Raw genomic sequence first — 24,543 nt, 5'->3', positions numbered from 1 at the left:
ACATGAAGTCAAGGCTTCTGCTGCTTTAACAGACAGTGGCATAGCAGCCTAGTATTAATTTGCTTCCTTTATATACACCAAAATGATGACAGAGCCTCAAGGTAGGAAACCTCCTCCCAGCTTCCAGCCTCAGCTGGCTCCTGGACAACTCAAACTGGTTTCTGTTTGTGACTGCGTCGTCTTCTGGCTCGCCTCCTCCTCTGGATGTGAGCTTCTCCCACTCCTTCATTTTCCCCAGTACAGGTTTAGACAGCAGTTATACTCCTTCTCCTTTCTTAGGCCAAGCAAGTTCTGTTCGCTGCCTGAGAGGTGGGCGCTCAGTTCCGCTCAAATGCCAGCAGCCCCTCTCTGCATCTCTGCTAGATCCCCACCAGTCACAACTGATGAGAACTGGTAACGGGGTCACGGCAAGGCCTCTCCACAGCCTTGGTCACCCTAGTCATACTTATTGGCCATTACTGGAAATGTTTAGCTGGATGCGTGCAGAATCAGGAGGTAGCTTTCTCACAGCCGTGTTAACGCTGCCAGCTTATAGTTCTTCATTAAAGCTTCACACTGGAGACATTCAAGGTCAGGCTTGATGGGGCTCTGCGCAATCTCTGACCTAGTTGGAGATGTCCCTGCTTATTGTAGGGTGGTTGGACTAGATGACCTTTAGAGGTCCCTTCCAACCCAATTCAGTCTATGATGCTATGATTGTCCTTCTGGTCTACCTACAGTCCAGTTACGTACTTTCCAATGTAAAGTGTTTAAACCTGAAACAATTCCAACCAGAAGCTGCAGAAAAGAGGCCCCAAAATAATCGAAGCAGGAAAACTCTGTCAATACTACTTCAGAACAGGGGAGGCATGCACAAAGCAAGTCTACTATGCTGTATTTTACGTCCCAAATCCATCAATAAGTGGAATACAATAAAAAGTATCACTAATTAAGTGATTTTTCTCTGACTGGCAAGCAATCATATAATAGAGCCTTACATGGAGATAGCAATAATGTACGTAAGTTGTTTTCCATCAACATGGCATTTCCAATAATCTATTAAGTCAACCCTAAACCCACAAAAAACAATTACAATTTACTGCAGTACCTTGCTCTCACAGAGATGTATTTAAACAGCGTGCTGAGATTAAAATCTGATTAAAACACTGTTGTTATCACTGGTCGGCTTCCAGAAAACTGAAATTATGTTTATACTGTCTAGTAGTCAAGATCAAAGCAACACACTGCCACTGCTTAGAAAGCACAGAAATACCACCTTTGCTCCATCTTTACTATGCAGTCCTGTAATGCTTGATGGGACAAAGGTCTAGCCTCCAAAAACCTATCCCAATGACACCAGAGAACAGCAAGCGCACGCATGCGTGCATGCAACAGACACCAATGGGAAACCCACCTACACTACACTTGACCTTAGCCGAAACACTGAGAACCCAGGCCCTAAAAGGAGCTAAACAAGAGTATATAAAATGGAGCAAACGGTGTGGAACTGTGAAAGGGGGTGTGGAAGCCCCTTCCTCGTGCTGCTTCTCTCCTTCTTGCTGCAACTCTGCCCCTAATACCTTTCCTCTCACACATCTCTAAATCTCTAATTTTAATCATAAATACATACTCCGATGGGTTTTACAGCAAAGAGCTAGAGTAAAAATATAATAAAAGGCAAACTGGCAGATGAAAGAAGATTGTGGACAGAGACACACAAATAAAGGTCTACTTTAGAGTCCTGTTCTCTCCAGAGTGTTTGCTGAGTCTTCTCGCTCGCTGCCTTATCACGAGTACAAATGGTACAGCATTGCAAAGAACAGTCAGAAACCGAGGAAAATGAGTAAGTGCAGAGAGTCAACTCTTACGCTACAAAATGCTTAAAATAGAATGAGAGTAAAATAAGTGGATCCAAAATGAAGCTTTGCGGTACGAGAGATTTCAAAATTTACTTGCTGTAAAACCTTACTGGAAGCCATTCAAAACATACGAACAAAGATGCCAAATACAGAACAGAACAGTGATAATTTTTCCATAAGTCAATTCCTGACCAACACATGGAACATCTAAGAAGCAGCTCATGCAATCTTGATGTTTCACAGTCACTGCAAGTCATTCGTGATTGGTAACAACTCCCTTAATTTTCTGTGTTCCTCAAAATTACGCAGAACATTTTGTATTTCTTACAGCCTCTTCTGCCCTTCTGACGAGAGAAGAGTAACAGGTTGTACTGTGGCATACCACCCAAAGACCTCTCAGGACACGGGAAAAAAACCTGAATAAATCAGAAAGGCTGTAGACAGGAGGGAAAAAAAGATCTGCAAGACTAAATGTTCCTACTTCTTTACTCACAGCAGGTGTGTGTTACACGTAGTTGTTGAAAGAGCTAGTTATTCCACAAGAGCTTTCTCTTCTCCTTGAATGCTTCTAGCATAGCTATACATTTTTCCTAGACGAGATCCATTTACTTAGGCACGACTGAGAGCCTTGGCTAGCTTCTCAGTACTAAATCGCTTTCCAGATGCCCTATGGTCCACATTTACCCTCCTATTTACAGATTTGTGCCACAAACCACTCAGAAATGTCTTGTACACATCCAGGGTGGTCCACGTGTTTCTGACAGTTAGAGTGGGCACTGCCTTTCCAAGTGTGCAACCTCCAGGCTTATTTTTTCACTACTTCCTTTTCACTTTTTTTTTTTTTTCCTCTCCTTTCTGTGACTTCAGACACCGGCAGCAGATGCTTCATGCTTTCAGCCTGCCATGTGCACGCTGTCCCATCAGCAGCTGCTCCTCTGGCATGCACATACACCATATGGGGGAGCACACTTGCTCCTCTAACACCTCCCATAAAGCTTCAGCAACTTTCTGTCAACATGGAGTCCAGCATCTCTGAGGGGCTTTAAAGCAACTGTCCACAGCTTTTTTCAGCGTCGCTCTCCCAGACATTGCCTTGCCTGTGTTTACCAGTCCAGAATTTCTATCAAACGCAGCTCCTTTTGATGACTCAAAGCAAACGCACATCCTTTTTCCCTTACACTCCTGCCTGGACTAAAAGGGAAAACCGATGATTTTACAGTAGCTAGCCCCAAACAGCACTGTTTCTGTGCTTACACCAGCCCGTCGCCACCAGCTGCACTGCTACAGGCCTAATGCTCCTTGCTTCATAAGGGAAACGTCTCCTACTGCATAGCAAAACAGGCTGCAGACCTTTCAAAGCTGCTCTGGTGGTGATGAGATGAGGCGCCTCAGGCTACTACCACATGCAGGAAAGCAAGATGACAGCTCAGCTGCACACAATTGCATTAAAAGCACAAAAATAGAGATTTATACAAGTCAGCTCCAAACATCAGTGTGAGCTGAACTCACTCCTCCAGGAGGGAGGCACTCCGTGCGCGCCAGCCTGAGCACTGCAGGCTTTGCTGCTAATAGGATCATTTCCTTCTAAAACCTTCCCCACGGCAGCAGCCCAGGAACACGCACAGCTAACTTAGGCTGAAAGGGAATTTTCCACCACCCACAAGCCTCTTTCTACCTTGCATAAATCTTCTCAAGCGCAGACCACAAAGAAACTGCACCAGCTTCTGCAGATGACATATAACAAACAATTAGCCATGATAAATCTTCAGGGCCCAACTCCTGTGTCAACTTTCCTTTACATCCTCACATTCAAAATAAGCACACGTTGAATTTACACCTCCTTCCAGCTCGCTTCACACTGCTGTAATAATAGGATGGGGGCTTAGTGTAAGTCATGATAAGGGCATTAAGCAGAAAGACCATTCACCCTCTCTCTGTCAATTAAGGGATATCAGAGACAGGCAGATACACTGACAAGACATCCTTTTTCATCTGAGAACATAAGCTTAAGCAATCCCTATATAATCACTCTTCTCTCAGCAAACTTTCTGGAGCACAGATAAGATCAAAGGTGGCTTTCCCAGCCAACAAAGTTATTAACACCTCAAGGAAAAAGTAATGTTACACAAAAGCCAGAGCTGTCTGATGGCTTCCTTGATCTGAGGACAGAGACAAGTGGTAGCAGCAGAGGGCTGTTATCCTCAGCACAAACAGGGCAACATCTAAGCACGAATAGGAAAACGACATGCTTATCTGAAAAATTTGTATTTTCAGGCCACTTTTGAATAGCTACTTCTTTTAAGGAACAGTTCCCAAAATAAAAAAATGCATATACATTTTAACTACAGGAAAACATGTTCATGGCACGTGACCAGAAAGCACACCGGTGATGATGTACTGTGTGCTGAAGTTAAAAGAAAAGGGGATAGGCATTGCCCTTAAAACTTGGTTCACAAGCAAGTGAATTCTGGATCCATTTTCACCACAAGGAAGAAAAAAACAAACCTCAAGACCTCAAAAAAAAACCCAGTCAGCTAATCTCTAGAAGTGTCCTTAATTTTATAAGGAACATGAAGATAACGAACCCATGGAATATATTTTAATTCATGACTTTTGTCTTTGTTAGCTGAGATCAGAGGCCAGACTCGGAGCACTAGGGAAGGCAGTCCACAAGAAACAAGAAGCTCCATGACGAGCCGAAGCAGTAAAACTCAGTTTCCTGTCTGTACGTTCCCTAAAGCTAACATACAGCATGGACTCTCTGATGTAAAAGAACGTTTCCTCTCCTGTTTTCAAGAAGATTACTGCAAATCACTATCCCCCAGAGCTTGACTTTCCTTTGTAAAATGTGGTTAAAATGGGCCAGAGGATTCAAAAGCTCCTGAGGACAACAAAAAGACAGAGATGCACGAAGTAAGGATGTGAGTTTGTTTTCTGAAGCTGTAACAACAATAAGAGAAGTAAGAATCTGGGCCAGCAGTTCCCAAAACATGACATTCACCCACAGTTTGAAAGCGGTATGCAAATGACATCCGAACAGCCAAATGACGTTCATGCATGCCACTGGGACTAAACTTATAAAAGCCTTCTACAGAGTACCATTAAGCTAAAACAAAACACAAGCATTTAATTCCTCATAACTAGCACGGCAAGAGCCTCCTTCCCGACACAGCAAGCTCTGGCCACCCTACCTGCACTGGATTGACATAAGGAGGACCCTACCACACCTCACCAAGGGCTTTCAGGTTATCCGAGTTTCTGTAAGAGTTGTGCCAAAACCGTGCCATCATTACTTCAGCCATGTGAAGGAAAAAAAACCACACTTCTGGGAAAGAAGATATAGCTCAGAAGGGTATCATTGAAAGGAGAAAGTTTGTGTTTTAATTGAAGAAATGGTAACGAGTGTTCCAGTCCCAGCCTGAAAAGCGTGGGAAGAGGGAGCTGGGAGAGTAGTACACACCTCTGCCTATGTCAGTCCATAGCTCTGTCCACATTTGATGTCAGATGCCTGAGAGAACTCAACACAGAGAAAGCTATTAGAAAAAAATATTATTACTTAATATTTATGTAGCACTTTCCACCTGGCAATTTTTAAGCAATCAATACCTTAAGTAATTTACCAAGAAAAATAAAAACATATATTTGCGTTCTGTGTGATCAGTAGCTTATGCTTTCAGACGAAAACAATTCTATTTCATCTTTATTAGAATTAAACTTTAAGGCCTGAATTCACTATACATTATTCACACTGTTACATTTTAAACCGGCAAAGAGGTAATCAATCAGCTCATTAGCTCCAAAATGCATTTAACAGTACATTTTGCTAAGTTCCCATATTAAGAAAACCACAGAACAACCTGGAGCTGTTAACATCTTTTTCTCATTGGTTAAGAAATAACAAGTTAGGGCACTGTAATTGTTGCTTTAAAAAAAAAAAAATTTAAAAACCCCACCTTCCAGCTTTGCCACCTTGGACTATTCTCTTGCCAGCAATGCCCAGTTACTGATTCTCCCTTATTTCAATTAGTCTGTTGAGATCTCTCTCAAATCACTTCCAGCTACAACAGGCTTCCTTTTTGTGGGTAGCAGCCCATGTCAGCTTGGCACAGCTTTGCGTTTTCACAAGTGCAAGATGCTTCCCTGTGTTGATACAGGAAGCTATCAAAAACATGCTGTGGCTGGATTCAAGAGCAGATTCCATAGCACTGGCCATCATTAGCATTTCTAGCCAGCAACATTACGTTGATCTGAAAATTAATCTTTTGTGACTAAGATTTTAAAAATACAATTCACATGCTCACTATGACAGAGCAGTTCCTCTGCGTCAGATACGTGGTCCCTCTCTCTCCCATGGCCTGCGGGATGAGGTGGCAGCACACAGATTTTTATTGCTGGTGAACTCAAACGTTTAAGAGACTGGTCTTTACGAGACACAATGCAAGCACGGGCAGTATGACGGCTGCATCCATTCAGTTCTGGTTTTCTTCTTTTAACGCATAAAATAAGTACACAAGTTTAAGTGGCATTCTTACTCCTGGCAAGCTACCAACTCACCCCATTGGTAACCCAAATGTTGCGCATTTCTTTAGTTGGGACACCATGGCAGTGAATCACTGGAAAAATCAGAGATTGATCCCATCTCCTTTAGCAGTAGGGAGATGACTTTTCAGAAGGGGGTAAATTTTCTTTTCTCTGAGGTACTGAAATTGAGCAAGGCTGGATATAAGAAAAAGGTAGATCGCTAATCCATGTAACTCTAGCAGCTCTTTTATATGACATCCTGCTTTTGTGGCTTCTTTATTAACCTTAACTGTTAGAAGACAAAACAAGTTAAATTTTGTGATACTTAGAGAGCACCTCATGACTTCTGTATGTGCTCCTGCAAATACAATTAATACTTTGTTTTAAATTAATTTTCCTTAAAGTTTCCCTAGCTGTTTTGTATTTCTTCTATGCTCCACTTGCATCTGGTGTTCTTAGATAACCTACACAGCCAGGAGTTAAATAATATTTTGAAAATCAAAAGAATTATGAGGCTCAATAGACCAATAGTAAGTACAGTAAACACTTGACAAAAATACAAAGACAACTGGACTCTGAAACCAGTCCCTTTTTCAACACCTCTAAAGCTTCTGTCTAATTAGGTTCATTTTGTGACAAACAAAAATGGGATTAGATCAGCATTACTGTTATTATAGCAGCCTAGATGATTTTACTCGTCAAGCGTTTAATCAATTTTTAGTCCCGTACTGGCCTCTCATTTTCAAAGCTCATGGGAGACTACATGCCTTTCTCACGAGCATGAATCATGAAGTTCACCCACACGTCAGAGTTAACCTACAGTGAAATTGCCAGCTTTATAAATACTTCACAACATTTTAAAAATGGCATTCTGTCTGGGAGAGGGAGGGGAAGATCATAGCTCATTCGTTCTCCCTCTTTTTTCCTGGAGGGAAGAGGGGAGAAGCGGAATTCTGCCTTTCAGATAACAGAGGCTTCATTCCTAACAGATTGCAATGCTGCGTATTGAAAACATGGTCAGTAAACAACAACTATAAGCCCCTACTTGTTCATATGACAAATATTTCACTGAAAAATGGTGCAACATCAAAAAGCTAGAAAACAAATGGTCATTCTCAGCTCTGCCAGTGCTGCAGCTGGTATTCACACAGGTTTAGATTAATCCACAAGATACTTCTTCAGAGCTTACCCTAGGCGTCAGTTAAGCAGGAAATCTGGCTCCCGATAACCAAAGAGTTTAAAATCGCCTTCAAACCGCGCGTAGAGGCGTCTTATGTCTCTCTTGCTAATTCCCGAAAAATACCGCTCTACTTTTGTTTTGTTGTACACTGTTATGCCTGGTGGAATCGTTGGGTATGATACCAGATGGTCTATGCCAGCTGCTTTCAAGATATATGGAGCATCGTTCTCCAGGGTTTCATGGTGTCCGATCACACTATACGTGATTTCACAGGGGGCGCAGAGTTCCACGTACGTTACCCAATGAATGATGTGGTCACCAAACTGAACATCCAGCCATCGGTGATTAGGGTCACCCAGATAGCGCACAAAGTCCTCAAACTGCAGCCCTTTGGTCTCTGTGCGATTCTTTCTATATTTACGAATGATGCCAGGAGCAATTTCATGCCGGTACCAAGGTTCAAACCGAGGATTGTGCACAAACTTGTCTTTAAATGCAGAAATAAGTCTTTCAAATGGATCTCTAACAATAAAAAACTTGAAGTATAAATTCAGTCTAAACAGAGGAAGGAAAAAACAAGAAATTAAATAATTAAGGGAAGTGTTTAGCAAAGTGTTTAAAGCGTGTTTAGCAAAGACTTACAAAATGTACATAAACTGACCACAGACACAGCAATATGAATTTTACATCACTTGCACAGTCTGTCAATATTATAATCAATAGGACTAGAAATAGGATTTCTGTCTTTTCACTAACAGATTTTGTGTATAGTACAAAGCAGAAATAGTTCATTCTAGCTTTCACATTTTATTCAAACTGGAAGAGCTTAGTCTATCTCAATCCATATAAACAGGAGACAAAAGATGCTGAAAAGATGCTGAAAGCTCCGAGTCAAAGATATTTTTAATGCCATGTGATTAAGCTCAGGAAGCAAAATACACAAAGACACAGAAAAAGAGGCTTGGTGCAGCTAAAAGTACAGAAGGCTGCATTTTTCCCTGGCAGGTAGTTAGATAAATCACTGCTTAAGTGAAAAAAAAAAAAAAAAAAAAAAGAAAAAAATCTGCTATTTTATTTGATGTTTTGTCATGGTTTCAATAATGGCTGAGAACATGATTTTCATGAGACCACAGTTTTCAAAAGAGTTTCACATTTTTGTTGTGATACCACTGAGCCATAATATTCTGTAGTCAGAGATTATCTGTAGCAAATTGAAAACAAGTTTATTTCAGTAAATAGCTGAGAAAAGAGATTTAGAGCCCAATCCTCACTGAAATAAGTGGATGGACTCTCTCCAGCCTCAACAGGTACTTGTATCGGTCTTCAGGTTCTCCTGACTTACTCCTAACCAGACAGGGCTAGAAGTCAGCAAACTAGATCAACAGATCCACACCATCCTTCTCTCCACACCTAAACTCTCTGATATTTTATTTCAGAATTCCCAACCAAACCCATGCCATGCATCTCCAGCACAACTTCTGTGGTGGGCTGACTGCAACAACCCAAATCATAACGGCATTCAACTTCACATACGCTAGCTACGGCTCATCCCCCAGGTGAACAGTAACTTTCTATGCAGGACTGTTCACAGGGAGGGAGAACGGATCCACGTTCTCAAGAACATGGCGACAGTATCTTCTCTTGTATATTATCAACACAATCAAGTGACCCCATTTCCACAGGAACAGCTGTGATAAATGTATTTGTACTGCTGAATGCAACAAACCTTGGAGCTCTACTCATAGCTGACACCAAACGTATAAGGGGCTGACTCTTCAGCATGGCTTAGTATACACAAAACGCACGCAAGCACAAGCTTACAGGTGTCCACTATCACCTTATGTCCTGCTCTCTCCATGCTGCCACCCCTTACAGGGATTATATATGGCATGGGGTCTAGTAGACAGGAAAGCAGACACAGCCAAAAATCTAGCCTAAGTAATTTAGAAGGCTCTACTTTTTTCTGCTCTGAGAAGAACCAGAAGCATCCAAACAGGAAGATGGAAGTGGTTCAGCTGAACGGGCAATACTCTCAGGCTAAGGAGCACTAACGTTTTAAACCTATCCAGTTTAATCCCAGTAAGTAACTCTGCCTGCAATGACAATCTTAAGTGTAGGCAGTAAGATTTACTGTACCATACATCAGGGTGGACCTTCTCACTAAACCTTCTCTTCTGAAGGTCAACTATGCAACAACGAGGTATGCACTGAACTACAGATACCCTGTATCCAGAGGGAGTTGGTTGGCTCACCTAACTATATCGCCAATTACACTGGTGTTCTCCTTCAAAGACAGCAGGGAGGTAGTCACAGCAACATCTGTGAGGATAACAGAATAGTGCCATAAAACAAGTGGTGGAGCAGAAACTCCGCTGTCCTCAATTCCAGATGTAGACTTCAACTGTACTCTTGATTGTCCGTAACACCCTGACTCCAAACCCCTCTTACCGTTTTTTAATTTCAGAGTCACTGAAGGAGGACAAGCGTGGAAGGCCATTCTTCTCGTGATCATGTACGACATTTTCTGGGATCTCTTCTATGGAAGAAAATGCTCCTAGACAAATCAAAAAGAGAGAGCAAGTGAATCTTTCAAGGGGGGGGAAAAGCGAGCACAAGCAAGCATGTGTGCCTTTGGCTGACAGCTTTTTCTTTTATCTTTTTTTCCCTGTATTTTTAGCATTTAAGGTTACTATGTTTAAAACTGTTAAATTATGTGAGATTCTGACTGCAAAGCTGAAAGCTGTTAAAACTCTTTAGGGTATGTGACATCAGGATCCAAGACCAAACCGCCTCAAAACTCTCAGAAAAGCACATTAGGCGAATTTCATCAGCAATTATGTCCAAGTCTGTAACTCCTCACCTCAGTGTCTCCATTCTCTTTCCCTCTGCCTACACATACAAATGCAGGAAGATGTTCAGGATTAACTCCAAAGAAGGAACCAGCTTTTTGGCTGAGTTTCTACCACTAACAAAAAATAAATGCCGTGGGCTGCTTTTGGAACTGCTTCAACACAAAAGCACTTTGCTGTCAGGATCCATGAAGTTCCTTTAACGACTATGCTGTGCTGAAACAAAAATTCCAACCATACAGTACTACACCGATTAAAAAGCACTAAAATTAACAAGAGGAAGCCTCCAGATATTAATTTCTGCAAGCACATAAGCTGACAAGAAAAATAATGTCACTAAATTCTGTTGCATTTATTTTAAGATACTGAACCTGGAAGTTTTTATGACCTTAAGAAATATCTCATGTGGGCCCCGTGGCCTTTAGGCATAAGCCTTCACACAACAGCATCATTTCAGAGTACGAACCTGCAACAAGAACAGAGGGGTACAAAACAAACTCTTCAGACGAAAGCCTCTACAGCCTTCTCTGTTCCAGACCTGCAGTGGATAATCCACACCACTCAGCTTCATTTTTTCTGGGGTTGGTTTTTTTTTTTTTTTTTGGTGGTGTATTTTATTAATGTCAGTTTTCTAATTATATATTTTGGTAGTCTTTGTGGACAACAGATGTCAGACTAGATAGCCTCAGAAACTGAAACCTTCCATTCATCCAGAGCAGAGATTCAGTACAAGCAGTAGCAGAGTCAGCCCCTGCAGTGCCACAGCTGTTTCTCCATCCTGAACCTTCAAATACCACTTAGGTATTTGGACGTGAAGTATTCCCCCTTAAATATCAGTCCTGCCAGCTGAAACTATCCAAAGAGGAGAAAGTTAGGTCAACTGCAGCAATAGTCTTCAGCAGCAGACACTAGTACACTGGCAGCCCAAGGCAGAAGAGACCAGTGTTTATGTGGAAACAATTTTCTATCATTATCTAACACGCCAGAACTAGGAAGCTCAAGGTGAAAGGTTCCCTGCTGGTAAGACATGAGTTATCCTCCACTGAACACAGCCAATGCATCCTTACTTGTCCAGAGCTATTCTTTGCATGTTATCTCTGTTAAATTCTGATACGAGCAGGTACTTCTATATAGTTTCATACTCAGTACTTGGAGCGCGGCTTTCACAGGTAAGACACAGGCCCATACCTATATGCATACATATCTTTGCTGGATTTTCAGCTCCCATCTGTATATCAAAGTTGAAACTAATACGCAAGTTTTTAAGAGGCATTCTCTTTGCTACAAATGTTTTGCTGAGGGACACAGTTCCTTTGCCAATTTGGGGCTGTTTCCTTCTGGGTGTGCAAACTAGGTCAAACCAGGTAAAGAAAACATAAAACCACAAGTGCAGACCTGGCTGTTCGCAGGATGCTTTTAACAAGAAAGCTGGGTTTACAACGCTGAGGTTTTGCCCACATCTTGGTGAGCTGTGCCGCCAGCAAAACCACGGAAGGACCTCAACTGACCTGACTATATGTAGCAAATTCACAGTCCTGGTGCACAGAGAGGAAAGAGGGTCTCACGTCAAACAAGGTGTGTTATGTTAAATACCATTATGTTCAGTTTATGTGTGCAGGTAACGGTACAGTAGAAAACCTTGAGGAAATCAGTTATTTTTATTGGCATACCAGGCTACTAGAAGAGCATGGTAGGCTACATATAGACAGGCAGTGTTCACCTTGTAGATCATTTTTCAAACACATTAGCTCCTTTACTCCTTCTTTTACAGCCTTTTATAACATACCTTTGTTGACCATACTATTGCCTTAAGCACCTCAGAATCTTCCTAACTCCTATGATGGTTCACTGATAACACATACACAAGATTTCAGCAGCGCAGACCAACAGCTGCAAAGCTTTAACTAGCTTTCTTCATGGCTAAAAAACCCTAGTTAAGAGTCAGTGGCCTCAAGTCAGAAATTTTATGTTATTATTTCTCAGGGAATCGTGACACCTTATAATTTTCTTGTTTCAAATTCCATAAATTAGTGACACCTCTTCAAAGACAACAAATGTACCTACCACATGCATATGGGTACTCCATGACTCAAACAACTTTTGAGCCAAGTAATAACACTATTTATTTTCACAGAAAGAACAGATGTATTTTCTTTTAAAGAGATGTTTTGAAAGGACTAGGAGCAACTGTGAAGAACGAAAAGCTGAAATTAAGTTTCAGTGCACAGAAAAGCAGAAAGAATCCTTTTTTCTGTTGTCCCAGTTGGACCAATTCTGTTCCTTCCCCCTCCTCAAAGAAACCCACACACCCACAGCAGAGTAGATACCATTTAAAACGATCAAGACTTTTTTCCACTGAGTGTTGCCCACTTTTGGCGTCTGACAAAACAGGATCTTGTGCTTGTCACACACAAATATTCGGTCCAAGACGAATTTGGAAACTGCAGTGTGAGAGAGATTTCTCAACGCAGCGTCTCTGCAGACATTCCTGAGAAGCTCAAGTCTTTCCATATGAACCAGGGCCTGGCGGATCAGACTTCCAGAAAAGGCTTTTCCAGTTGGCTTTATGAAATGGAGAGGGCAAAGAAAAAACAGAAGTGCAAGAATTTAGTTTTCAGACCAAATTCTAAGAAAAATCCCCAAACTGTGCATCCTAGTGACTCCCAGACTTATGATTACAATATTGCTATGTATTAACTAAAGGAGCAGCACACAGTTTCCTTCCTGTGCTGCTGCTGTACACGTTGGATTGACTCTTAAGTGATTATGTAGTAGTAGACAGCAGTAAGAGCTTTTCCATAAAACAATTTAAGTCCACTGCAAAGCAGCAGGGTCTTCTCTGTGTAGATAAAACATGCCTTGACCAAATATTGGAACTCTCACAAAACTTCAACAGCCAGTAAGAAAGCTTCTGAGGCGTTGGGACAGGAATTTCAACAGAAATTAAGATTTAATCTCTGAGAAGATCGGGTTTAGGAATGCTGACCAATCTGTCTGGGAAAGAAGAATTTAGGATAAAAGTTCTGTGCTGTTTTCTAGTACCTGTAGGCATTCGGTGTTTCCATTTATCCAAGCTGCAACAAAATTAGGTGGACAAAAATTCACACAATGAGCATCAGTGCTTACTGCGGCAAACAAGAGAAGTAGGCAGGATTTCGCTCCCCAAAAATGGATGAACTGTTTGATATGTCTCATTTTTCTGAGACTAAAACAGGAACCATGATCACCTCTGCCTCACCTCACTCTGATTAGTGGGGAGAGAGGAAAAAGCAGCTTGTCTGATTAACAGGTGATGGAAAATTTTAAATTTCTACTGACAAATCTTCCCCCTTACACTAATTGACTTACACAGTTGGTAATTCCCAGTATCAATACAGACTAGGGGATGTACTGATTGAGAGCAGCCTGCAGAGAAGGACTCGGGGATATTGATGAATGAAAAATTGGATATGAGCCGGCAGTGTGTGCTCGCAGCCCAGAAAGCCAATTGTATCCTGGGCTGCATAAAAAAGCAGCGTGGCCAGCAGGTCAAGGGAGGTGACTCTGCCCCTCTACTCTGCTCTGGTGAGACCCCACCTGGAGTGCTGCATCCAGCTCTCAGGTCCCCAGTATGACACAGACATGGACCTACTGGAGCCAGTCCAGAGGGGGGCCACGAAAACGGTGAGAGGGCTGGAGCACCTCTCCTATGAAGAAAGGCTGAGAGTTGTTCAGCCTGGAGAAGAGAAGGCTCCGGAGAGACCTTACAGCGGCCTTCCAGTGCTTAAAGGGGGCCTACAAGGAAGGTGGGGAGGGACTCTTGATCAGGGAGGGTAGTGACAGTAATGGTTTTCAACTGAAAGAGGGTAGGTTTAGATTAAATATAAGGAAGAAATTCTTCACTGTGAGGGTGGTGAGACACTGGCACAGGTTGCCCAGAGCAGCTGTGGCTGCCCCCTCCCTGGCAGTGTTCAAGGCCAGGTTGGATGGGGCTTTGAGCAACCTGGTCTGGTGGAACGTGTCCCTGCCCATGGCAGGAAGGTTGGAACTAGATGATTATCAAAGGGTCCCTTACAAACCCAAACCACTCTGTGATTCTATAATTTTAGGTACAGTGTCCAAGATACATGAAAAAGGAATGATTTTACTTTTTGTCCCAATCCTCCATAAGGAAAAAAAGCTCTCTTCTACTTACCCTGTTTGTTACTCTTCTCCCGTATGCCCTGGTCAGAATGTAATCTGAACAGCCTAACAGACTGTTTATCTCTCAAAACAATTCCTTTTGCATGCAAACAGGATTAATACTCTTGTTCTGCATTTCATGCTGTCAGGAAGTCAAGTTTTAGATCCAGAAACCTTATTATCCTCTTCCACACAAGTAAAGACAGATACTAAAACTCACTACACAGGTCTGCCAGCTTTTCACTGAACAAAGTGCTTCTCCCAAGTATTTTGAGGATAACTTAAGTTTCAGGACCAGAAAGTGTCATGTTTATATAGAAACCTACCTTCCATGCTGCATCACAAAAACACTCTAAATATAAGATGGCCCATGTAACCAACGGAAAAAAAAATTGCCTTAGCCCACTGTGCAACTAGTCTCAAATTTACAATCGCATAAGGGATTTTCAGAGTTTTCTTGTAAATTAGCAAGTACCACCTTTGTTCTGCTTTATTGCTGAAAGCACAGAACTACGCATCTAAAGGATCAACTGGTATTGAATACTGTTGTGTTCATTTTCTACTTTGGAGAAACGCTGAGATGTGAAGCACAAAGAGCACAAAACATGAAAAAGAAATGGAGACTGATAAAAGAGTCAGAGAGATTGGGCAGAGAACTAAGAGAATAGACAAGACACAGGCCTGCCCTCAAGAACCATAATCCTGATGGCTATGGCAAGGCAGAATACAAATAATCCAAAATTGGGCCATTATATTAAAAAGGCTAGCAAAAATGACTGTCCTGACTTGATAAAGGAGTACTGTAATGATTTTCTCCTAGAAATGGAAACACATTAAGTTGAATCATTCAGATGAAACAAGACAGCAGGTTACTGTAACAAACTAGCTTTGTGAAGCTAAAATGAATTCTGTTGGCTCTATCTATATAGAACAGTCTGAATAAATAATTCCTGTCTAGCAATTCCTTTTACCAATAGGAAGCCCTTAATCTCTTATTTTTTCCACACTCTTTTAATACATGTAACCCTTATCTCAACAGTATGCACCTGGAATTCTTCAGGCCAGTGTTTTTCCGCTGGCACATGTACCTCCTCCACTTTTGTCACAGCTGTCAGTATCAATGGTTCTTGCTTGGCACCGTAGCCTAAAGAGGGGAGAGAGATAAGAGCATTACAGAAGGTGGGGGGGAAGGCAACTATTTCTGCTTTACAACTAACACAACTGAACATCACTTTCTGTATTAAGCTTACAAAACATGAGGATTTTTTACAAATAGGAGGGTAACAGACAAGACATGAGACAGACCATGAATATTGTAAGGGATGTACTCTGTGGGAATTTTGGATGCAACTTCAGTTGAGTTTTATCCAAGAAACATACCCATGACCTTTTATTTTGGTCTTTTTTAACAAACTGTGTGAAGAGAGATAGAAAACATAAAACCAAATATCACGATTGGTAGACAATTGAGTACAACTATATAGACTTGAAAGCAGGAGATTTTTATTTTTCAATAAATTTTCCCAAAGCATGTCCAAATAAAAAACTTAATCTACCAGGTTTCTCCCGCCCCTTACACTAGAGTAGATAGGTTTCTTCTGTTGTAAACTCTTAGACATTACCAGAAGGAAAGTGTCATTAAGGACCACCTTTTACTTCTTTGGTGCTCTAAGTAAACACCTCTAACCAGCAATAAATAGAAGAACCCCTCTTCCTTTATTACTGGACTGACAGCTTTCCTTAGAGACTTCCACAATGAAAGAACAAATTCAGCTGATACTCTTGTTCTTTTTTAATGATTTTATGGCAGCTAATAGTTTGAGACCAAACTGAAGTATGTAAGGGAAGAATCCTTTGTATCTTTTGCAATTGGTATGCCACAAGAAAACTGAAAAATAACACAAGGCTGTAGCTTTACTTTGCATGGTACGGAAAGATAAAAAATAATTTGAAGCAGCTTTGCCTAACCACAAAGGAAAAAGAACCTGATTTCTGCCTGAAAATTTATTTCCAACCATATTGGACTACTTTTCCCTTTGTATAGTTTCTTCTATGAATAACCTTTCTTCATCTGCATCCACAGTGACTTACTGTTTTATGGTCAAGAAAATGTGTTACTGCCTATGTCCATTTCTTAAGGGAGTACTCTACTCTGCCTACGCTGGATTTTAACAAAAGGCATGCATGGAAAAGCAAGTTAAAACTGAAAACAATGTAACCATCCAAGCAATCAGATACAGTACATATCGTTGTGCACAGGCTTACTTCACAGTATCCTTTTGTAATATCAAAGTAATCTGATTCAGTGAAAAAGCAGTTAAAGTATCTTTCATTATCACTGGATCAAAGCATGCCTGCAGATGCTACTAAAGATGATGGACAGAAACTTGCTCCTTCTCATTAAGAAGTTCCTATTGCTCATGAACCCAAGACATCAGTAAAAGGCTTAAACGAAGAATATTGACTCATTGAGCATCTGCTGGTTTTGCTCTAGATGCTAAATAGACACATCCAAATAAGGAAAATTTCTGACAAGCCATATTTTATTAAGTCTAGAAGGGTTCCTCCAGGATTGGCCATCCTGTTTGGACTTTCTCCAAAATTCTGTTGGTATATTCAAATTACTTCCCTTCATTAGTACCAGTACGAACACTGGTACCTCCAATACGCACATACACTTAACCACAGTCATGCCTTTGCAGGACTGCAGCTTAAGAAATTATACAATCTTGTGCTCAGAGAACTATTCAAACAGGAAGGAAGATTCAGCACAGACAAAAACAAAGAAACAAAAAAACCCCAGAAAAACTGGCAAGCCAAGATAATCAAAAGCAAGTAAATGCAAAGGGTGTACTCTAGGCATTTTTTTATACTACATTTTAATCTTCCAGACAAATTCTGATGGAAAGAACGACTCAAAGAATACCTAAGCTGAGAAACAAGAGTTGGCATGGAAGGAAACACTGGAAGATTTAACTACCTAACATAAGACCAGCTTATTTGCAGATGTACTAGAGCTCAAAACCAGCTGGGACCAAGGAAAGCTAAGTTAGCTTACAGTTCTCATCTATAAGACTTGCTGAATACATCTCCACACAGTGGTATGCTATTTAAAAAAGGTACACATAAGATATTCATCCACTGTCAAGTCACTGAAACAAATGGCACTAGTGATGTCAGTGTTTCAAAAGTTAAGAGATTTTTTGCATACCTTAGGAAGATGCAGAAATATAGAACTCTTAGGACTGTAAGTCACGTCATCATCACCTGCACCCTAAACTCTCTGTAGGATAGCCTTGTAACAATAGCTCCTCAGCAGACAGAAAACTGTAACATGCTGTGTGGTGTCATCAAATGGCTTAAATTCCTCATCGGCTTAATACCATCTGGGCTACTTAAGCTAAGCAAAAGCCTATAAGCTGTTTGTCAGTCAAACAGCAGAGGATAAAACTGAATGCAAGAAGCAGGGCAGAGGTGGCTAGGCTAAGTGCATTGCAAATGAAATAAAACTTTCCACAAGTTTTACATAATACTGCAGTCACAGGGCAAGCAGTCACAAGAGGACAGAAACTAGTATCATGTGAAACAAACTCTTTAATTCCTTGTGAATCTCTTTTGTCTTTAAAGAGGTAGTTGTGCTCTGTTGTTTTGTACGTGACTTCTACTCCTAGTAGATCGAGATACCGAAACTGAGTGTATTTGAAAAAGTGGACTTCACAAGACAGTTCTGCAAAATATGATCCCCTCTGTTCTTAACCACGACAAAAAAGACACGATGTTAGTTTTGCAGACTTCTACCAGGAAAAGCAGAAACTGAATATCAGCACTGTCACTTCTGAAATTTAGTTATTCTGTTCTCAATCCTACGGAAGAAGTGGTAACATACTGATAACGTTCTTTGCACAGAAAAGAGCATTTGTGTGAAGCACTGTTCAATTTTCTGTTTCACATCAAACATTAAAGTTGAACTCACCATCTGGGTCTTTAAAAGTCAACGTGATAAACTTGCTAGCAACCATGAACATGAATATCACCCAAAAGCATGCAGCTAGCAGCAGCCACTGGTGGTGCATGTTGTCAGACGTGAGCCATATAAAGGTGTTGCTTCCTGTTTGAAAGAGGAAAGATTGACACATTATTTTTGTTCCAGTTTAGAAAAACACTTTCCATAACCAAAATGATAAAAGCCCGATACGTAGGTGTCACAAAACATAGCAGTAGATTTCACTTCTGGCTTTTTGTCCTTTTTTTCCTGAGTTTTTAACCAATGTTAAGGCTGAGGCAATGTAACCACTGGCAGTGTTATCAAAGGGAAGCTTCACTCCTTCACCCGTACATACGCATTCCCTGCCCCTCCTTGTGCTGGCAATAGCACTGTCTGTCTGACTGCTCAGGGAGACAGACCAGCAAAGCCCCTGATTTTTTGAAGTGTAGTTTATTTTTCGATTTAGCTTTGCAAGGCAACTTACTGTAGGAAAGGAAGGGAGAATGAAGAAAGCTCCCCTCTCGGTGGTAGCTAGTCAGCAGATGAATCAAGCTGTAACATTAACAGTATTCTTAGTTATCCCAAATCAACTCATGACATGTAACATGGACTCCTCCCCCACCCAGCCTACATGAAGATACCAAGCCAGAACACTAAGCTTAACCTGATACAATACTTAAATATATTAATGTCTCTTTTTGTCTTGTCACTTTTACTGCCAGCAAAGTATCAACCACAGGTCCTGGAAGACACTTTTATTTCCATCATGCTAAGCACTATCCACATAAATACTAAAAAGGGTTTCCTTGCAGCAGTGCCCGCTACCTGTAGCTGCAGCCCTGCAAGTGAGCCTTAAAGACAGGACTTCCCCAGGAGTGCAGGAAGGGTTACCCAAACAATTGAGAGCTCAGATTTAACACACAAAGAAACCACAAGTACCGACCTATCCAAGCAGAGTGAAGATGAGGATACTGCACAATATTACAAACACATGGTGTCTGCCCTACCTCGCAGTTTGCTGGAACATTCTGAGCACTTCTTAGCTTGATTTTGGAAACTGTAATCCTAATAAATGATTTTTTATGATCAAAAGTTAAGAGGCAATCTAAGGAAAACAATTACAAAAAAATATTGAAGTCCCCAGCCATTAAGATAAATGTAAAATTTTAAGCTACGTCTTTTGCTGAATTTCCAACTTCTGATGGGCAATGCACTCAAGGAAGCACCGGGGCTGACATCGAGTATCTGTGAAAGCTCCACTGCAAAATTTAAGCTTCTGTAACTTTAAACACAAAGAAACCAAAAACCCAAGAGCAAACATCACTGCCTACTACCAAAACCTGAGACTCCTCAGGCTTGAATACTTCTCCCGCAAAAATAAAGCGCCATTGTCTCAGTTGCTGCTGGAGAGATGAGACCTGAGGGCCTGAACTCGGGTGCTAGAAAGTTCAAACGTAAGCGAATGCTTCCTTTTGAGGATACATACAACACAACTTCAGAACACTTAACCAAAGAGGATCTAACACAAAACTCTCATACAATGAGATCCTCTCAACAATCCTGTGAGGTTTGTGCATGTAGCCTTGGGAAGAATAAAACCACCCACGTAACTAGCAACAGGATCAAACTCAGTCCTAAAATAGCCAGGTGTGACTTTAATGAGAGTCACATCTGCATGGTTGTGCTCATACTTTCTACACAGCCACTTGAGTGAGTTCCCAGGGAGTTAAAGGGATGCCCTCATTCCCAACTAAGATTGTAAAACCATGCTAGTTAATACTTCTAAGCAAACTTTGTATTAAGTGTTTTGGTCACATACCACTATTCCGCCTTCTTCATTCCCACAAAGCTTAAATAACAGAAGTGAGCCTGGTTTTGTTTTCAGTGTTTCAGTATGTCTTCCTGCAACACCAGTACTACTGCTACAGGTGATGATGGCTTTTCCAACTAGCTTTTGCCTTCCAGTAACACAAATGTTTCCAGGAAGAGTTCTCACTGTAGCTGACAGAAGTGAAACACCTTCAGGGTATGTCGAAAGCCTATGCAGGCAGACAAGCAATTCAAAACAGATTTGGGACCCTAAGGATGCACATGAGACAGGTGAGAGGAGGAAAAGAATAGAGTATCTCCAAAAAAAAAAAAAAAAAATTTTTTTCTAGGATGGCAGCATTAGGACTAGTTTTATTTTCTCAGTGCAATATTTTCCAGTTTGGCTTCCGAGAGGTCCTTTTTTCCCTTCTTTTATGATTTCACCTTCTTCTCCTAAAACCACTACATGTAGGTAAAAAGATGCATCAACTATCTTTTGGACAACTACAGGTGCTGTGACCTCCATGAAGATGATGATTGTCATCTCCAATTTTCTGCTGTGATTCCCTAGCTGCTAACTGAGCACGCAATGTCCAAGACACGCTATTCTTCAACATTGAAGACTGTTGGCCAGGAACGGCAAATAACACTGCGTGAGTTCCAGAGCGCTGACCTCATTCCAGCTATGTAGTTCAAAAATTACCCTCATCCTACCATTGCATTAGTGCAAAACTTGCCCTAAGATTCATGCTGAACACCACCAGATCTCAAAGGTCCTCATTTTTCAGTCTGCCACAACATCCACCATCTCTCATTTAGAGCAATGAAATCTACCACCTTTGCTTTCAGACACCACAATAATTTGGAAAATTTTTCAACTCTCACAAATGAGAGAAAAGCAAAATAAAAGTCAGGACACAAAACACAGCAATGACATGTTTACTTTTTGGATAGCTCTGCTAAAACCACGAGAGCCATTCAACACAAACTACAATTTAAGCTGTCTTCAAGACAGCAGACTGGCAGAAGCCTGCAGAGAACATTCTGCAGGAGGAAAATCTCCTTCTAACCATCAGCTGCAGGCTTTTCAGAGACATGACAAATGGCCTAGACCAGACCCTTCTGTCTAACCCAGTACATTTGGTCTACATAAAGAATGGTAGAAATGGCTTCCAACCTTCGCAGCATCCCTGCTACTCTGCCCGCTTTTATACTGGTGATGAATGCACACCACTCAGTAAGGATTATTGATCTATATCCCCTTATGTAATTTATGTATTGGATTTTGAAGAAGTTGTGTTAAATGACGTGGGAAAAGCAGTTTCCATGTGCTCTGACCTGAAAAGCAGTTAGCACACACAGGACCCTGCTGCCAGATACTGTGCTCTAGGGATAGGAGAACAGCATTTCAGCTAAACACCTACGAGCAGTACACTACTTACCTCAAGGACTGGACTCGGAGACCAGAAAGGGGACAGAACTCCAGTCACATCCATAACAACCACCACTATCACCCTCCAATACATCAAAGCGGAGAGGAAAATATTAAGCAGCTTGTATACTCCTTTTTTTATGCACACAGTAAATCTGCAACTACACTCATCGATATAAGAGACTTGTCAGAGGATCTGTCATAACGTAACTACAATGGCTGGCACTGTTACTCACTTCTAGCATCCTAAACAAAACTACATCTATATCAGCAGCTCATTACTTATCTCAGGAAGCAGGACTGTTCAAAATTATACACAGGAGAAACTCAACCATTATGCTCACTTACATGCAATAACCAGCAAGGTTTTTAAAATAACATGTTTATAAAGCTTTCCTTTGTATAGCTTCTTCTTTAATATTTTTACCATTTTCATCCAGGGTAATTGCACTTCTTGTTATATCTCCAATCTTACTGCATTTCTGTTGCCTCTCATTTTCTAGTGAACACATGTACTATATTCTGTTTTTTCTCTTTAATAGTTTCCTTCAGCTTCCAAATGTGTCTTTTACTTCTTGCCTAAAACATCTTTTCTTTACAAGCAAAAAACCCAAGAAAGATGTTGAAGGTTTAGTCTATTTTCTTACAATGAAATATGCGGGGATTTTTCAGGTTACTCCTTCTACCTCTTATTGCAATTCTACACACTTTAGGAGCACAAGACCCCCCCAAACCCTTCTCTTCATCCATTCCTCTGTCCTTCCCTCCCTGGGCTACTTACCCCAAAGACAAACAGTCATATAACCCTTGGATCAGCCAGATGCCAGTTTTGCGTGAGAAAAAACGGAATTGCAAACACACACGCACAAACACGAAACAAAGATCACAACACAACACATGGCAGGCTTGACCCCTGGCCTACAAGTAACCTGTTACCCAGAAAAAACACTCGTCCTTTCTGGAAGACTGCTGTCTTCATGTGAATGACGGGACAAAGCTCAGAAGATTTAAACATTAAACCTCAGCGCACAGCCTCTGCTCTGTAGCTTACGCCACCTGGATAGGGGTTCCTTGGCAGGACAGACCCTGCACGCATCGTGAAGGACAGTAGCACATCAGTAGTCTCAAATAACCAACTGCTCGCCCATCAGCACACGACTAATGATGTAATTTGAAATGGAACTGGTAACGAAGGCCAAACAACAGCTAGTTGGCATACCTAATCCATTTTCATCAAGTCGTCCTTTGTGTTAACTTAAAGAGATCTGGAAAATTTATTGCACTTTGTAAAAACAACCTTTGGACTAAAATCTATCACACACTCCTTTGGTAAGTGGTGTGGTGCTACTAAATGTTGTAACATATCACAACAGGCATTTCTGAAAGCTGGTTCTTCCCTAAGGCTTTCCTCCACCCCAATGGCGCGCACGGGCCTACCGCCTCTGCTCCTCCCGATGCCGCTGCACAGCGCGACCCTCCCCGAGCACGGTGCCCCCCCCCCCGAGCACGGTCGTCCGCCCCCCGAGCACGCCCAATTCACCTGCCAGCGGGAAGAAAACCCAACTCCCGCAGCAGCAACGCCTGCCATAGCTGACCCCCCCGCCGCAGACCAGGGCAGGCCCTGCGTGCGCCCCCGCTGCCCACGGCCCCCGGGCTAGGAACGGGATCTGCGCCCCCCCCAGCACACCCCTGCCCTGCCTGACAGGCACCAGGTGCAGCTCCACCCCCGGGCACGCCATGCCCTCCACAGCTGGGAACGGCAGCGGCTCCTCCTTTCCCCGGCACCGGGGCTCCCTGGGGGCTACACTCGCTGTCCAAGGAGGGGGATAAAAACAGAGGGGTCCCCACCAGGACGACAGGACACGGCCGTCGTCCGACCGGCAGAGGATGAGCTGAGGAAAAGCCGAGCCCCAGCCCCACAAGCCGGGCTCCGGGCGCACGGACCTGGGCTGAACCGGTGTAAACTTTTCCCGTTACGGAGAAGGACGCAGGGCGCGCTTCCCCTCACCCCCGGCCGGTAGAGACAACAGGCGCCCGGAGGACCCTCTTCTCGGGGCTGCCGGCCGCCAGGCCTCCCCCCGCGGCCCTCCCCGGCTACGGACCCGGCCCGGCCCGGCCCCGCCCCGGGGTACCGGGCCTCCCTCGCAGTACCCCCTCCCCGGCTTACCGCCCCTCCAGCGCCGCTCCCCGCAGCCTTTGCCCCCAGCGGCGGGGCGCTGCTCCCTCCGGGGGCCCGCCTCACTCGGCGGCGCAGCCGGCCCGCTCAGGCGGCCCCGGCTGCTGCTGCATCCCCCCCCCCCCCCCGCCCGGCCGCGGGCGGCGGCGGCGGTGCCTCCCTGCCCCTGCTCAGCCCCTGCTGCTGCCGCCGCCGCCGCCCGGCCCTGCCGCCGCCGCCTCCATTTCCTCCCGCCGCGGGCAGGCCTCGGCCTCGGCCTCGGCCGCGCCCCCAGCCCCGCCGCCGGCAAGGAGAGGAAGGTGAAGGCCGCCGCGGGGACGGCGCGGCTCCGAGGAGACGCAGCGCCGCGCCCGGCCGCCCGGAGGCGGGAGGAAAGGAGGGAGGGAGGGAGGGAGGGAGGGAGGGATGGAGGGCGGGCTGCTCTCCCCCGCCTCGCCCCGGCGGGAGCGGGGAGTCTCAGCCCGCGGGCCGGGAGCGACCCCCGGCGAGGAGAGCGGCGCTGCCCTCAGCCGCCACCTCGTCGCCCGGTCCCGGCCCCCCCTCCCGCCCTTTCACCCCGGTGGCTTCCAGTTTTCGCAGTGTGGCTGGTGCT

The 24,543-nt window shown here is 43.2% G+C and overlaps 1 protein-coding gene across 1 annotated transcript; it reads right to left on the bottom strand.

The window, feature by feature from the left end:
- Positions 1-7,006: 7,006 nt before the first annotated feature.
- CHST10 (carbohydrate sulfotransferase 10) lies at positions 7,007-23,959 on the bottom strand. Its single transcript, XM_086482181.1, has 6 exons — positions 23,943-23,959; positions 18,523-18,657; positions 15,596-15,693; positions 12,716-12,950; positions 9,988-10,093; positions 7,007-8,094 (listed from the first exon to the last, which is right to left on the bottom strand). The coding sequence occupies exons 2-6, from the start codon at positions 18,620-18,622 to the stop codon at positions 7,557-7,559; spliced, it is 1,077 nt and encodes a 358-aa protein (XP_086338307.1). The 5' UTR covers positions 18,623-18,657; positions 23,943-23,959; the 3' UTR covers positions 7,007-7,556.
- Between the last annotated feature and the right edge of the window lie 584 nt (positions 23,960-24,543).

The sequence above is a fragment of the Leptosomus discolor genome, chromosome 1 (genome assembly GCF_034619465.1).
Source record: "Leptosomus discolor isolate bLepDis1 chromosome 1, bLepDis1.hap2, whole genome shotgun sequence".
Classification (NCBI taxonomy): domain Eukaryota; kingdom Metazoa; phylum Chordata; class Aves; order Leptosomiformes; family Leptosomidae; genus Leptosomus; species Leptosomus discolor.
The sequence above is the reverse complement of the archived record's forward strand: the minus strand, read 5'-3'. Positions and strand labels throughout refer to the sequence as shown.